At 38.6% G+C, this 17,366-nt stretch overlaps 1 protein-coding gene across 1 annotated transcript; it reads left to right on the top strand.

Annotated features, from left to right (window-relative positions):
- The first annotated feature begins 117 nt into the window (after positions 1-117).
- Positions 118-16,056, top strand: si:dkey-110c1.10 (unconventional myosin-Vb). Its single transcript, XM_059569519.1, has 35 exons — positions 118-253; positions 963-1,073; positions 1,277-1,445; positions 1,696-1,840; positions 2,078-2,234; positions 2,307-2,450; positions 2,541-2,622; positions 2,713-2,820; positions 2,898-3,010; positions 3,153-3,421; positions 3,502-3,583; positions 4,294-4,434; positions 4,520-4,645; positions 4,723-4,806; positions 4,896-5,027; positions 5,701-5,798; positions 5,877-5,963; positions 6,035-6,355; positions 6,481-6,637; positions 7,433-7,672; positions 8,503-8,712; positions 8,835-8,928; positions 9,091-9,245; positions 9,422-9,589; positions 9,658-9,758; positions 9,853-9,970; positions 10,057-10,165; positions 11,073-11,183; positions 11,267-11,418; positions 12,728-12,811; positions 12,893-13,028; positions 13,803-14,103; positions 14,183-14,357; positions 15,521-15,601; positions 15,676-16,056. The coding sequence occupies exons 1-35, from the start codon at positions 227-229 to the stop codon at positions 15,835-15,837; spliced, it is 4,950 nt and encodes a 1,649-aa protein (XP_059425502.1). The 5' UTR covers positions 118-226; the 3' UTR covers positions 15,838-16,056.
- The last annotated feature ends 1,310 nt before the right edge of the window (positions 16,057-17,366 follow it).

Raw genomic sequence — 17,366 nt, 5'->3', positions numbered from 1 at the left:
TGTTTGCACTACTTTAAGCTGCTTAGATGCAGAGCTGTTTTAAATGTCCCTCTCTTAGCTGAAGGATTAACTGTTAACCTACCATTACGGTTATGATGCCTGAATCTCTAACAGACCAAAGGGCACGGGGCCAGTCACTCGCTCCGAGACACAAATGAAAAGAACAGCTGAAGTTGTAGTGAGGTCTCCTTTGAGCTGTCAAAGTAGAAATTAACTTTCTTGCCAGATGGCAACCACAGAGCTCTACACAAAGGTAAGTGCATATGATAACTTTCAGTAGCTATATATTTTTTGTAACTCCATTGGATGTCATGATAGATAGATAGATAGATAGATAGATAGATAGATAGACAGACAGACAGATAGATTGGTTGATTGGTTGGTTGATTGATTGTTTTTGTTTAGTGTTATGCATAGATAGATATATAGATAGTTTTTTTTTAGTGCTTCTGCATCTGTATTATTTTCACTGTCAGAGGAGATCGGCTGGTGTTAATGTTTAATGATGCGCTGAGTGTATTTATGCTGATGGAGGAGAAAGAGTGTCACTGGGGTGGGACCGGCGATCACTCAGGCACATGAGCCGGTTGTGTAACATACAAAATACTGAATCAATTTCCTTGGTATTCATATCTTGAGACATAATCATAATCAAGTCTGTAGAATGCCATGTCCAGTCTTGCCCCTATAATGCCATCAGTTTATTTCCAACACACCTGCAATGGATATTTCTAGGAGTCCTGACGATCTCGAAAAGCTAGTTTAGGTGCATGAAGCACATTGTACCTTTTCATTTCTGAACTGTTTTTGAGATCCAGCTGAATTATGTGCCAGTACACTCGACATTTGAGAGTTTGGATAATATCAATTACAAATTCAGCAGGAGATCAGGATCAAATTCTTCCCACAGACTGTTGATTATGATCAGTATTAGTACAGTTGCTGTTTCTGTTGTCTCTCAGGGGGCATGTGTGTGGGTACCAGACCCAGAAGCTGTGTGGGTGTCTGCCCAGCTGCTTCAAGACTACCGTCCCGGAGACCAGCACATACGAATCCGACTCACTGATGGCAGAGTACGACACTTACACACATATCATTCTGATTTGAAACCACAAGCCTTTAAGAAAGAACCTGTCGCACTAACCACTGATCAAACAGTGTTCAAAACTTTATGAAGACAAAATGTTTTTCATAATTTTCAGGTGTATAGCCTGATATAAATTTCATTTATATAGGTACAAGCCATTTATATGCTATTTTATTATTTTTAAACAAGGAGATGGAGTATCCAGTGTTGCCTCCAGAGGGTCTTCCTCCTCTAGGTAACCCCGATATTTTGGAGGGAGAGAATGACCTCACAGCTCTAACCTTCCTCCATGAGCCAGCAGTACTTCATAACTTGCGTGTGCGCTTTCTCGACTACAGTAGCATTTACACTTACTGCGGTGAGTTAAATTCAACAGTAGCAAGTTTACAGCCATTGCCCAATCACCTCTATTTTAATGGGTGTAAAGTTCAAAACACAAAAATGTAAATAACCTCACTCATTGTTATATTGGCTACTGTAAAGAACGTTTACCAAGCAATGGGTTTATTGAAATGTAAATTATGCAGCGAAAATTATGGCATATTTGTAAAGCAGATTTATTTCAGAGATATATTAACCTCATTTAGACAACTTTTCATATTTAATAGGGATTGTGTTGGTGGCATTAAATCCATATGAACAGCTGCCCATTTATGGAGAGGAAGTGATCGACGCTTACAGCGGCCAAGACATGGCTGATATGGAGCCGCACATTTTTTCTGTGGCTGAAGAGGCATACCGAACTATGATCAGGTCAAGAATAAGCAAATAACAAGATCAGTTCACTTGCAAAATAGTACCATGTTTTTGGACATGTACCATGGAAATACCATGGTATTCTGAGAATTACTTGAAGAGCCATTTAAATAATATTTAAATATTAAAGTATCACGGTATTACCAACACTATGATAGTACACAGCAGAGAAATTTATTCTGATTCTGAATTACATCACTTTAACTAAAACATATGGGTTTTTCATTATAACAGAGAGGAGAAAAACCAATCCATCATAATCAGTGGAGAATCAGGCTCAGGTAAAACTGTATCTGCTAAGTTCACCATGCGTTACTTTGCTGTGGTGGGTGGTGCGGCCCAGCAAACCAGTGTGGAGGAGAAAGTGCTGGCATCAAATCCCATCATGGAGGTAATGAAACTCGATTTCTGAACTTTTTGGTAAAGTAGGAGGAGGCTGTTTTTAACATTTCAATCCTTGCAGGCAATTGGTAATGCAAAAACAACCAGAAACGACAACAGCAGTCGCTTTGGAAAGTATATTGAGATAGGATTTGGACGTAGAGGGGATATAATTGGGGCAAACATGAGGACCTACTTGTTGGAGAAATCAAGAGTTGTTTTTCAGGTGCTTGCTCAATCATACATTTTTCATATTATTCAGATTCAGTGGCCAAGTTGTGTTATTGAGATTAATTTTGTTTCATAAAACAAACAGGCAGCTCAAGAGAGAAATTACCACATCTTCTACCAGCTTTGTGCTTCCAGGGATTTGCCAGAGTTCAGGACACTTAAACTTGGTAAAGTCTAAACCTATTTCCTAAAAAAACATGTTTATTGTTGTTGGACATTTTTGTTCAGTTACACCATACGCTACTGCATCTCGCTAGATTCTACAGAGAACTTTCATTACACCAACCAAGGACAAGAGGTGCACATTTATGGCACAGATGATGTGGTTGAGCTAGAGCGGACAAGAAATGCATTTACTATTCTCGGTAAGCCAAAAAATTCCATATATTCCTCCAAAACAACACAACAGACTGTTTGCAAAACTTGTGGTTCACCCCCGCAGGAGTGCAACCTGACCAGCAGATGGAGATATTTCGTATACTGGCAGCTATTCTTCATCTGGGGAATATCAACATACAAGCCAGTGGCCGTGGTGGGGACAGCAGCTACATTGATGTACAAGCACCACTTCCTATTATTTTGCACATTTCTGAGTTAGATTTGTTGTCTCTATAAATGAAGAACAGAAGCAGTGCTAATTTGTTAACAAGTAGCATGTGGTAATATGGATACCATTTCTTATCCATCATACTGGCAGGTCAACGACCATTCCTTGGCCATCTTTGCCAAGCTTTTAGGGGTGGAAGGTACTCAGATGGCTCAGTGGCTATGCCACAGGCGATTGGCAGTGGGTGGGGAAATGCTTGTGAAGCCCATTACAGGTCAGCAGGCTAATGAAGCAAGGGATGCTCTGGCTAAGCATGTGTATGAGCAACTGTTCACTTGGACAGTGCAGAGGCTCAACTCATCCTTAAGAGCGCACCGGGAACAGCCCAAATCTTTCATAGGAGTTCTTGATATCTATGGGTAAGAGTTATTTTGTGTGTAACAAAATAAACATGTACATGTAGGATTGTTTGGTCAATCTCTTCTTTGATCTTTTATAGGTTTGAGACTTTTGACAGGAATAGTTTTGAGCAATTCTGTATTAACTACGCAAATGAGAAACTCCAACAGCAGTTCAACAGGGTAAGTTTCCAAATATTGGGATTGGTGTGCATGGGTGTGTAACTTATTCTTTCTAATGAAGAGTGACTTAGTCCTTGAAGGGTTGCTCCACCTTAGTAGGGTGACCATACGCCTCTTTTTCTTGGACATTTACTGGCTGGGATTTCTACATTGCCTAAAATGTCTGGTTTTTCCTATTGACATTCCAATTCCTTCTGGAACACATGATGGGCAGATTATTGTACAAACTCCTTGTGCTTTCGAATCACTCTCGGGGGACTTTGATGTCATACACTGATCGGTCTGTGCAGTGCTGCTTTAATTTGAACATGCCTATTATCAACAACAAATATGAAAACAATAGGAAAACAAAGCCAAAACCTGGACATTTTAGGCAATTTAGAAATCCTGGCCAGGACATTTCTGGGAGAAAGAGGATTAGGGTCAACCTAAACCCTAGTGTATATTGTACAACTATTCTTGGTTACACCAAGCTTTTCAGAATCATGACTAATCGTTAGCTGACCCTTACCATAACCTGCAGTCAGTATGGTTCAGCTATAATAAGTTTTTATATTCAGACTGGTACTGGTGGAATGGCTGCAGAGTAGCCCAGTACCTGCGTGATTCTCATAGACATAAACAGAGAGAAGTAGCTCCGGCTACAATGTTCTTCTGCAAGATGCAGAGTGCAGCTTTAAGTATTTGGTATATGCTTTTGTCCTCGTCAGCACGTGTTTCAGCTGGAGCAGGAGGAGTATCTGCGAGAGGAACTTCCCTGGAACCGTATTGAGTTCAGCGATAACCAGCCATGCATTTTGCTCATTGAAGGCCAGCTGGGCCTACTTGATCTTCTGGATGAAGAATGTAGAGTAAGGAATCTACATGTGGTAATTCGTGCTGTAGTTCCTCTTATAATGCCTTCAAGGTGTATAACCCAATATCGCTCTGTTCTAGATGCCTAAAGGCTCAGATGAGAACTGGGCTCGAAAGCTTTACGACAAGCATCTGAACCACAGCCCTCACTTTCGTAAACCACGCATGTCCAACTCTGCCTTCATCATTGTGCATTTTGCTGATATGGTCAGAAAACATAAATTCACCAAATAATGGCACCAAACCTTTCAGTGTTTGATATCATTGTTGGCTTTTTGAATTAGGTCCAGTACGAGTGTGACGGCTTTTTAGACAAGAACCGAGACACTGTATTTGAGGAGCCTATCAATATACTGAGAGCTAGTCAGGTATTGTTTGAATAGTTCAAGTCTTGGCTGTTGAAAAGTTTAGCTTTGTACTCACCCTGCCTCCTCACGACTGCTTGTACCCTTCACAGTCAGAACTAGTTGCCGAGCTGTTTCAGAAGGAGTCAGCAGGTGGATCCCTCCCCAACTCCTCTCTTGCAAACGGAAGCCTACGTTCAGGGAAGAGAGCTCAACGAGAGCACAAATTAACTGTGGGCTTTCAGGTGAGCTGCTTCTCCTAGTTCCTGCCTAAAGAAAACTCTGGATTAACCAGTCATGCTCAAGTCCATCTAATGCTGCCTGCACAATAGACGATTTTCAAATCCTAAACCATTTTAAAACCATGGGAGACCATAGCCTTATAATCCTCTGAACACACACACAGGACCAGGGGTGCCCAAACTCAGTCCTGGAGGTCCGATGTCCTGCAGAGTTTAGGTACAACCCCAATTAGACACAACTGAACCAGCTAATCAAGCTCTTACTAGGCATACTAGAAACTTCCCAGTAGGTGTGTCCAAAGGACACAGCCCCTCCAGGATTTAGTTTGGGCACCCCTGCACTAGACGATGCAACCAGACCGCACACTTGTCGATTGTAGGAACAATTTCATAGTGACATGAGATCTCACGAAGACTCACAAGATCAAACGTGACAAGAGAAGAAAAACAAATGGAGAAAAACAAAATGTTTGATATTTATGATTTGAGTTCAATTGAGACTCAATCGGGACGTCTCAATCGGGAGCAGTTAAACACCACACGAAAATAATAAAAAATAATAATAATTTGCGACAAGCCTCAAATCTAAAATTGTCTATTGTGCAGGCAGCATTATGGTACTCTTTGACTCTTAGATTCCTACCTTTTCTTACATATTCTGTCTTTGTGTGTCTAGTTTCGTCAATCCCTGCAACTTTTAATGGACACCTTGAACAGCACCACACCGCATTATGTCCGCTGCATAAAGTCCAATGACCTTAAAAAGCCATTTCTGTAAGAGAATAAATAAAATGTAATTTATGTTCATGTATATTTGAGTTTGAATAACCTTCTCTCATCTCTCTGTATAAGATTTGATCCCAAGCGAGCAGTGCAGCAATTGCGAGCATGTGGAGTCTTGGAGACCATCCGAATTAGTGCCGCAGGCTACCCCTCCAGGCAAGTACTCTTCTATAGGTCTCTCAATTCAGTTCCCTCTTCCATCCCTGACTCCCTCATCTTTACTTCAGGTGGACATACGAGGAATTCTACACTCGTTATCAGGTGCTGCTACGTGGTTCTGTTTCTAAAGATGATGTGCGCTGTTCCTGCCAGAGTGCCCTTCCTGATCTCATCCCTGATCCAGAGCAGTACTGCTTTGGCAAGACCAAGGTCTTCTTCCGGGCGGGACAGGTTGCAGTACTGGAGAAGCTGAGAGGGGATCGGTTACACGCAGCAGGAGTTTTGATCCAAAGCTGGGTGAGAGGATGGCTGCAGCATAGGCATTATCAACGGCTCCGGTGGGCCACATTCATCCTGCAGCGGTACATCAGAGGAACCCTGGCCCGAAGGTGGGTTAAAGTGTTGCCTAGAGGGCAATCTATGTGCTGTATGCTGTTTAGGTCCTATTCTGGTTGAGTAGTTTTTTCTAATGGGTGTTTTTGTATAATTGCATATAATGTTCCCTAACCATTAGGTTGGCGTGGAGCCTCCGTTACACACGTGCTGCTTTAATCATCCAGAAAACATACCGCATGCTGGCTGTGCGACAGCTTTATCTCACCATTAGAGAGGCCACCATCAAAATCCAGGCCTTCATCAGAGGCACTCAGGCTCGTCGGATTTATAGACAGGTAAAGTGCTACCTGTGTGTCTGGGTATAGTTACAAAAATGCAAATAAAGTTACAGGTACATTTCCCAGAATGTTTGACCATACACCTAAATCCTGAAGAAAAGAAAAAAAAGTCAAAGATTTCCTTGATTCTAGTCTTTTGGTTTACTTTGCAATCTTGAAGTTCTAAAGGCCACCAGTTCTAAAATGTACAATGTACAAATGTAAATGTACAAAAACTCAAACTATCAGGCAAAGCAGTTGATGTGCATGTTTTCTGAGGACTATAAGGTCTATGCTAAAAGTCTTTGTTCAGTTGCACTTTCCCTTTTCCCATCATCCACTCGGGCATAAATTATTAATATGGTTCACCTTCTGCCAGTGTTGTGTATATTGTTTTGTCATGTTCATTAACTGTGTGTTGTCAGAATAAGTTTATTTCACTTTCAAAATTATAATATTTTTACCCTTGTCAAGTGTTTGAGTCTGTAGGATTTTGTGGTCCATGTGTTGTTTTCAGTAGCATAAGAAGAATTTGCTCTCAGGATGTACATTTGTCATAGAATACAATAGCTCAAGTTAACTATTTAACATAAGGGCACAATCTGCTAGACTTTAAGCTTAAAAAATCCCCTTCAAATGAATCTTAACATGTATTTGATAGAACAGTGGACATTTTTGGTTATGGCAGCTTGACATTTTACCTTTACATTCAGTAAATTAGTTGTTTAGAGAGTGCATATGTATGAACGTTGTTGTCTAATGTAAACATTATTACTTTACCGTGCACTTTGTTTTATAACTGTCTCTCTCTAGATGCTGACAGAGCGGGCGGTGGTGTTCTTGCAGGCGCGGGTGAGAGGCTGGCTGGCCCGGTGCAGTTTCAGACGCATCAGAGCTGCAGTGGTGCTCCTGCAGTGCTGCGCGCGCAGGCGAGCGGCGCGGAAAGAGCTGTTGCGCCTGCGTGCTGAGGCTCGATCCGTGGAGAAATACAGAGAACTCAATAAAGGCATGGAAGTCAAACTCATGCAGCTGCAGCGCCGAGCCGACCAACAGGTGAAAGCATCGCTGTTTAGTTGGAATGTTCACAATATTTATTTTTACCACAGTTTTACTATGTTCGTACCCTGGTTAAACTATTTTAAACCATATGGTCAATCTATGGTTGCCATGGTTTAACTATGTTTTTGTGGTTATATTAGTACTAAAACCATGGTTAATTTTCCTAAGAGAACCCACCCACCCCCAAAATGTATTAACTTATTTATTTAATCTTATTTAAACTACTTGTCACGATGTAAGTAATGTTCAGTGTAGGGAAAAGTTACTTTTAAAAGTAATGCATTACAATATTGTGTTACTCCCTTAAACCAAATGGCTCTTTCACACCAAAAGTGAAATGAATAAGCCTCAGGCTGAAGGAAATATAAATTCACAAAGATTCACAAACCACAAAGAATTGTGCTGTATGGTTTGTGCTGTTTATTAGTATGGTTGAATTGGATTATGAAAATTAACCATGGTTTTACTACAAATATAACCAAAAAACCATGGTTACTATAGTTTAACCATGGTAACCACAAATTAACCATGGTTTTGCTATATTAACCGTAGTTTAACCATGGTATTTTTAGTAAATCTGTGGTTATACAAATGGTATTCAACACGCCAAAAAACCATGGGTTACTACAGTTTTACTATAATAAAACCATGGTTATTTTTCGTAAGGGAAGGTCAGTATCAAAGACACTGGTTAAGGACAAGGATAAGGTGATTTTTACTTACCTACTTACCATTACTTGTAATGGATTACCTCCAACACTGGCAATATTTGAATTGTTAAATAGTGTTGTATATTGTGAATCATCTGTGCTTTCTCCTCTCAGGCGAGAGAGAGTTCGTCTCTGAGGGAGACTCTTCAGTCCGAGCGAGAAGCTCACAGCTGTGAGCTGGAACAGCTGCGGTCCAGCCTCCTCAAACTCCAGATCCAGCTGCAGGAGAACGCAGATACTGCTCCTTCACTCACAGACAAACAGGAGGAGGACAGGAGGAGAGCTGAGGAGAAAGCCGCTCAAGAGATCCTCCAGCTTACACAGGTGTGACATATTAAATATGGCTAACATCAGCTACTTTATTTTCCTTAACTTTCTTTTCTTGCAAGGCAGCTGGTTCTGTTGACACATGCTAGTTTTGTTTGTATACTCCCTGTTTACTCTAGGAAATCCAAGCTCTCCGAGTTGAGAGAGGTTCTTTGGAGAAAGAGAGGGATGATCTGGCCATTCGTTTACAAGATCAGGAAAAAGCTCTGGAGGGTGAATCGTGTGTCTGCCACAGTGTCAATTTTCACCATCTCAACTCGTGTATTGTTTAATAAATGAATGAGATGGCCGACTAAGACTAATTTGAATGGATTTAAAGGCACACAATAAATACGAAGACACTAATGAAAGTGTTTGCGGGTCTGTATGTTTCAGAGAAGCGTCAACAGACTGCGGATCATGCGGATGCATCAGTGCGAGCAGAGCTGGAAGAGGAGAGGAGGAGATACCAGAGTTTACTGAGAGAGTTCACAAGACTGGAGCAAAGATACGACAACCTGAGGGATATGAGCGTATTTACATCCAATGAGGTGCATCTGTACTGAAAATGATCTTTCAAGACAACATTTCCATATCACATATCCCCCTCAGATTTGGAATGCAACATCCAAAAAGAGTTGTATTTGATTACAAAATATGAATACACAAGTATTTAATAGTTATATTGTTAGTATTAATATACATGTGAATATATGTGGGTGTTCAGCGGTCACGTGGACACAGACGAACAGATTCGGCTGTGTCTTTGGAGCCTCCTTCGCCCGTCACCACACCGTTCTCCAGCTCGCCCGTCTTCCCTTCACCCGAGGAGGTCCGGAGGATCAGCGTGACGTCGCCCACCGACAGGAGACCCTGGAGGGATGAGCAACCTCTGGTTAGTGTTTCAATCCGAACTAGACATGTGTCTCTCACCGCATGCTAAATAAAAATGCTTACCTGCAGAACATTCTGATGGAGGACATGAGCGTTGCGAAGGACACCGCTGAAAGAATGAAGGGGGAGGATCTCAGATACGCTTACGACGCTGTACGGGTGGCCAACAAGTCAGTTTCTTTCCGCTCACCTCACGTGCATCAGATTGATACTCTGGAATTCATAAATGACTTATATTACATGCATCACATTGTACGTTTTCAGGTTCCTAGAGAGGCAGCTGTTGTCTCAAAGAGTGCAGTGGGAGCAGGAGATATCAGATCTCAGGATCAAACTCCAGCAGGCTCAAGACAGGGATACACCTGGAGATCCTGAGATAAATGTACCTGCTCCATTTGAGCTTACCATTTATTGATCTTTCTATTTTGTTACTTTGTCATTTTTGCTTCTTTCTGTGTGTTTACGAAGGACCTAACAGAGCTGGTGGTGGTTCGAGAGCAGGAATGCGTCCGGTTGCGACGGGAACTCAAGGAACTGAAACACACCGTGAGCCTCAGGAGAATCCTGTCTTATGCAGGTCGGTGTAGGTCCAAAACATATTTGGATGCCTATAATACACTCTTAAAAAATGAAAGGTGATGCCATAGAGGAACCAGTTTTGGTTCCCAAAAGAACCTTTCAGTGAACACTTCTTAAAAGAGCCATTTTTAAATTTGTGTGAAGAACTTTCCATTATAAGGATTGTTCTTTTGGAATGGGAAGGTTCTATAGATGGTAAAGGTCTTCATGGAGCTATAGATGGCAATAAAGAACTTTATTTTTAAGATTGTATCATAGGATTTTTGAAAGAAGTCTCTTATGCTCACCAAAGCTGCATTGATTTGAAAATACAGTAAAAAATAGTAATGCTGTGAAATATTATTACAGTTTAAAATAACTGTTCTTTTTCAATGTATGTAAAAATGTAATTTATTCCTGTAATGGAAAGCTGTATTTTCAGCATCATTACTCCAGTCTTCAGTGTCACATGATCTTTCAGAAATCACTCTGATTTGCTGCTCAAGACACATTTCATTTTATTATTAATGATAAAATCAGTTTTGCTGCTTGGTATTTCTGTGGATCCCATTATAATTTTTTCCCCACAGAATTTAAAGGAAGCTCAAAAGGAAAAACATTTATTAGAAATAGAAATATCATTATAAGCGTCTTTGCTGTCACTTTTGATCAATTGAATGTTTCCTTGCTTAATAAATGTATATATATATTTTTTCTTTAAAAACAAACAGAATGTTTGAACTTTAAAATATATGAACGCCATTACAGTTTATAATGAAATAAATCAGTGTTTTTGTATTTTAACGAAAAGTAGCACATTCTCAAGCAAAACATTTCAGAAAAAGAAGTTAGTTATAAGTTTCAAATCATGATACATTCGCTATAATGTTGAAATTTTGTTGATGAATGTTGTATTTAATGCTCAGGTGTGGCCGTAGTTGCGTCCCAGGACCCCCCTCAGAAGAGCCAGATGCTCACAGGACTGCTGGAGTGCAGGAAGAAAGATGAGAGCAAGCTGATCAAACACCTCATAACAGGTCAGCACCACACGACACTTGGTGTTCAGTTTTGAGACTGTAATTCATGCGGACTGAGAGGACTGAATGTTTCTCTGCTGCAGATGTGAGGGTGGAAGGTGTCTTGTCTTTGCCCCCTGGACTGGTGGCTCGGGTTCTGTTTCTGTGTGTACGGCAGGCGGACTGCAGCGGCGATCAGACGCGGGTGAAGGGGTTCCTCAGCCCTGCTGTGAGCGCCATTAAAACAGCCCTGAAGGTGAATGACTAACATTGCTCTTTTGTTGATTTTGATTGCTTCCATTGGCCTCATTTGGATAAAAGCGTCTGCTAAATGACTAAATGTAGATGTACATTTATTCTCAAAAATGGTAATTACAGTAACAAATTGAAAGTGTATGAAGCCAGTTTTAAAGGATTTAATCTAAAGGGTTAGTTCACCCCAAAAAAATAATTAATGACACAAATAATTAATGTTGTTCCAAACCCGTAAGACCTTTGTTCATCTTCAGAACACAAATTAAGATATTTCTGATGAAATCCGAGAGCTTTCTTACTCTACATAGACAGCAATACAACTGCAATTTTTTCATCAAAATTTTCATCAAAATATCTTAATTTGTGTTCTGAAGATGAACAAAGGTTTTGGAACGACATGAGGGTGAGTTACTAATGACAGAACTTTCATTTTTGGGTGAACTATCCCTTTAAAAACAGAAATATAAAGCTTATAAATGAACATTAATTCTCATAGTTACAATTTGTATTATTTCAGCTGTGTAGCTGATTTAATCATGTTTTTAAAATCTATAATTATTCACCTTATTGTTAATGAGTTACCTTATAGGTTAAGTTGTAAAATTAAAGAGATAGTTCACCCAAAAATGAAAATTAACCCATAATTTACTCATCCTCAAGCCTTCCAAAGTCTATATGACTTTCTTCTTTCACACGAAACTAATCAGAGTTATATTAAAAAATGTCCTGTCTCTTCCAAGTTTTATAATGGCAGTGAATAGGGGTTAAGACTTTGAAGCCCAAGAAAGTGCATACATCCATTATAAAAAGTGCTCCACACGAATCAAGGGGGTTAATAAAGCCTTTCTGAAGTAAAGTGAATCATTTGAATAAGAATTTTCTTTTCTTTTGAAACTTTATAAACCGTAATCTCTAGCTTCCTAAATATTTAAATATGCATGTTTTTCATACGCAAAATCACTTCACTTCAGAAGGCCTTTATTAACCCCTGGAACCGTATGGAGTATACTTTATGATGGATGGATGCACTTTTTTTGGACTTTAAAATCTCAACACCGCCATTATAAATCTTGAAAGAGCCAGGACATTTGTAATATAAATCTGATTGTATTTATCTGAAAGAATGAAGTCATTAAGAGGTAGGATAGCTTGTGGGTGAGTAAATCATGGGCTAATTTTAATTTTTTGGGTGAATTATTCCTTTAAGAATGCGTAAAGGCCAGAGCAAATTTTAATCTGCATCTGGGAAAGATGTTTGATGTGTATAGAGTAGATGTTAAGACATGATTGTTTTGTGATTCATGTTGTAGAAACACGGCAGTGATCTGGACATGACGGCTGTGTGGCTGAAGAACGCTTACCTGCTCAAAGACCTGCTCCACCAGCACTCACAGGTCACACATCTGAACGCCAGCTCTTACTTTATTTCTCATGCAGAAATGACTTGAGATTGAAATATGCTTCTTCTCCTGCAGGACGTGAGGGGCTCAGAGGAGCTGGTTCCTCTGGTGACGGACGTGCAGGACTCTGTCCGGGCGCTCAGTGATCTGTGTATTCAGGCCTATCAGCAGCTGCTGTCCATCTCCGAGAGTCGCCTGCAACCCATCATCGGTACAGTAATACAGACACAAAGACCTCTTACACAGCTGCCAGTGATATATATATATATATATGTGTGTGTGTGTGTGTTTTATTCTTTTATTCTGTAAACATGTTGACATTTCTGCTAAATTGTAAATAAAAATGTTGTCATTTAGAGCATGAAAAAAAATGACAAGTTAATATTCATTTTTAGACAACACAATACCAGTGTTTTAACCACAATAACCCTGATTTCTTTCATGAAAATATTTGTTATTTTGACCATTTGTCATTTTCTGCAAACAAACAAACAATGAAACAAAAAGCTCAAAATGATTCATTCAATACGTTGTAATACGTTGTAATACAATCATTGTAATATGATATATTTGAACATAAACTTTACATTTAATTTAATAACTTTCATTATTAATGTATATATACATATACAATATAACCTGTGTGTATGTAATTGACTATGTGAACATAATTTTAATATACATAAGCAAACACATGCACATACATTTTTTTATACTTTTATACAAATTTTAATACATTGCTAAATATTTCATTATATTTAGATGTGTATAATAGAATAAGTTACATATATACATTTTTGTCATTTATTTATGTCATTTATTATTTATTGTAATTTATATATTTTTATTTTTATAATCATATTAAATGTAAAATTATTTACACACGTGTGCGTGTGTGTGTGTATATATATATATATATATATATATGAATTTATATTTATATAAATATTACGTATATGCTTGTGTACCCTTCTCTTAACTTTAGTCCCAGCGATGCTTGAAAGTGAGACTATCCCTGGTCTGGCTGGATCCTCAGTGAAGCTGAGTGGTGGTCGTAAGCGCGCGGGATCTGACCCCCGACCTCCAGCAAGTACGGAGGGAGCGACTATGTCAGCGGTCCTGAGAGAGCTGTCAGCGCTGCACACAGCCCTGTCCCGTCAGGATCTGCCCTCGGCCCTGCAGGAGCAGGCCTTCCATCAGCTCATGTACCTGCTGGCCGCCTCCACCCTCAACAGCCTGCTGCTGCGCAAGGACATGTGCTGCTGGAACCGTGGCCTGCAGATCAGGTCAGAACTGCTCTCGCTTCGGTTACTGACACATCTGCTCCAGCGCCTTCAACTGAATAGTTATATCTGTGTATTTTAGGTATAATGTGAGTCTACTGGAGGAGTGGCTGCGCAGTCGTTCGCTGCAGACAGGGGGCGCTGTGACCGCGCTGGAGCCGCTCATACAGGCGGCACAGCTCCTTCAGATGAGCAAGAAGACTGAAGCTGATGGACAAGCCATGGTCCAAGCCTGCAATGAACTGTCCAACCAGCAGGTGGCGTACCTGTCGTAACAGTTACATGTCAGGCAAAAGCAAATCTTTTTTTTTTTTTATTATTATTATTAGAAACAAAAATCTTTTTTTTGATTATAAAAATTTTGTATATAATTTAATGTATGAATTTAATTATATTGAATATAATTATATTTGTATGCTAGAATATTTATTTTTTATAGCCTTGGTAAACCTTAGTTTATAATAAATATTAAATCATTTATAACCGTTGTTATAATATATTTAAAGACATATATAAAATAATACAATATTCACAGCTTGTAGAAAAATACAATTTCATTTATTTACAAGTAATTTATTTTAAATATACATATTTATAAATGTACTTCCTGTAATCATCAAATTAAATATAATATAAATGAAATTATATATAAATTGTGTATATATAATTTATAGGTAAATGTATTAACAAATTATTTTTTTATGTGTTTATGTGTACACTACACTAAAATTATATATAACATTATATAAATTGTATGTGTGTGTGTGTGTGTGTGTGTGTGTGTGTATATAAAATTTAATATGTATGAACTCAATAATATTTAATGTAATTGGATACTAGAGAAATGTTTTTCTTGATAAGCCTTAGTTTATAACATATATAATTTATAACTTTCATTATATTTGTACACATATATAATGTAATGTAAAATATACTTAACTTACATGAAAATACAATATACAAATATAAAAAAATATTTACAAAGCACGATCCTTTATCCTAAATTAATTTACTTTAAATACACACATTTGTAACTTTATTTTCTATAACAAAATATAAATAACAAATAGAATCATAAATAATTCCACTTTACTTATCCTTTATCCTAATTTAGTTTAAATATACACTCTGTAATTTTATTTTCTGTTAACATTATTATAATTATATAATATAGATAGAGAATTATATATAATTTGTGTATATATAATTTATTATGTAAATATTTTATAGTTAAATTATTTTAAATATTACACACACAAACACACATATATATATATATATATATACAGGAGTGTGTATGCGCATTTATATATACAAAATTAAATTTCAGTTTTAATTTAAATACATATATGCTAAATTATATATACACACATTTTTATGTTGGCATGCTAACTGTATTTGCATTTTAAACGTGTTGCAGGTGGTGAAGATTTTAAGCCTCTATACACCTCAGAGTGACCTTGAGGAGAGAGTGACGCTCAATTTCATCCGGATAGTGCAGGTAAGGGCAAAAGCATTCAATCCTAAAACAACATGAGAGCAGTGTTTGGTCCAGCAGTGACAGTGGTTTCCCAGGGGCTGCTGAAGGGGCGTTCTGAGGGGCAACCTCCACAGCTCCTGATGGACGTCAGACGCGTATTCCCCGTCACGTTCCCTTATCTGCCTCCACCGCAAGCCAGTGCCACCCAGCTGGAGATCCCCGAGTCCCTCAAGATCTCCTTCCTGCGCAGAGTCTGAATGTGGCTGTGTCTATGCCTCCTGAAATGCATTGCCTTTGTTGCCTTACAACATCACCTTAAAATGTTATCTGGGCATTTTGTGTATGGCATGCTAATTTTAGGCACATTTTAAATGTAGAATCACGTTCCAAGAATTTCTCCCTCCTTTAAGAACACCCATTTGAAATGGACAGATTTTAAACGTACATGTCAAGCTAAATAAAATAAAATTCTGCCTTGATGAACCTTCAGTATATATATATTTTTAAATATAATTAGTCATTTAAAAAGTATATATATCTATATATAAAATATAAACTGTATTTAACAGACAACAACAACAACCAAAAAAAATCCATTACACGTTGCATTTTTTTAACCATTTATTGGAAGTAGAAACAAACCAAGGCTGGCACCTGTTTTACCTCCATCCCCGATAAGAACGATCATATTTAGAAAAACGGAAATTAGAAACATCTTTGTATAAAAAAATCTCTCATGCTAATAACTCTGTACCACCACACATCAGTAATACATATTTATATATTCACAAGCCTTCCAAAAATAGAAAATAATACCCAAAATAAATTACAAATCAAGACAACAGTTGAATATCACATCAAAGATGCATGCTGGCACAAAGAAGAATCTTTCCCAACATGCACTGCTTCTTATTTACAGGTAAGGAGTCACTGTTTGGGTGCATGTCGAGTTACTGGGATCCGTGTGCACTTGTGTCTGCGTGTGCTTTGTCTCATTCTACATGCTCACGACTGTATCCTGTAATATTATTATTCACAGACAGCAACACGCAGCTTTAATATCTGAAATCCTACCATCCAAATGAAAGCAGATTCTATTTTCCACTCTGCAGTCAATTCAACATTCATTAACGCCATTTCCTGCGGCAGAACCCTAGCGTTCAATATCACAACACTGAACATGAAAGGATTCAGACTGAAAAACAAAACAACAGGGAAGTTTGCAGCTGCGGTTCGCGCAGAGCGTTCGCGACGTAAACAATCCAAGGCTGTTGATCACTTATAACTCCTAGAACAGATGCATAGACTATTTTCAGAGACATAATAGAGTGAAATTGCTGTAGCGCAAGGTGCTTCATTGTTAACTTTTTAACGAGCGACTCTATCTACATAACTTCACCTCAGATTTTTGCAAGTAGATCCATTGCACGGTTTAGCGTAGGGAATAAATGGATATATAGTGTTTAACCCACATTATAAAGCATATCTCTTGTGCTTTTCTGATATGATGGATGGTTTGGCAGTAAAATGGCAGGATTCATCAGCGCTTACTATGAAACTCTATAGGAGCGATTCTCAATGGCTGTGATTCACTGAGAATCTAGTGAGTGGGGAAAACGTCCCATTTTGCGTGGAATGGTTTGAAACGGTATGACATATAAACGTGACGTTATAAAGTGAAATTTCACTGAAACAGGCAGCTCTGGTGTCTCTAACACAAGCAGTGTTTGTCAATCTATACATCGTGGTATATAAACCGTAGTGCCTAATCATGCCACTGACAAGC

Source organism: Carassius carassius, chromosome 16, assembly GCF_963082965.1.
Source record: "Carassius carassius chromosome 16, fCarCar2.1, whole genome shotgun sequence".
Lineage (NCBI taxonomy): Eukaryota > Metazoa > Chordata > Actinopteri > Cypriniformes > Cyprinidae > Carassius > Carassius carassius.
Note: the sequence above shows the minus strand (reverse complement) of the source record. Positions and strands in the feature narration are given on the sequence as shown.

Bases quoted from the DNA above. Each gene is read 5' to 3' on its own strand.
- si:dkey-110c1.10 (XM_059569519.1), top strand. From the start codon at position 227: ATGGCAACCACAGAGCTCTACACAAAG. The intron at 2,821-2,897 runs GTAAGCCAAAAA...TCACCCCCGCAG, and splicing joins AAATGCATTTACTATTCTCG to GAGTGCAACCTGACCAGCAG. The intron at 10,166-11,072 runs GTCGGTGTAGGT...TTTAATGCTCAG, and splicing joins GAGAATCCTGTCTTATGCAG to GTGTGGCCGTAGTTGCGTCC.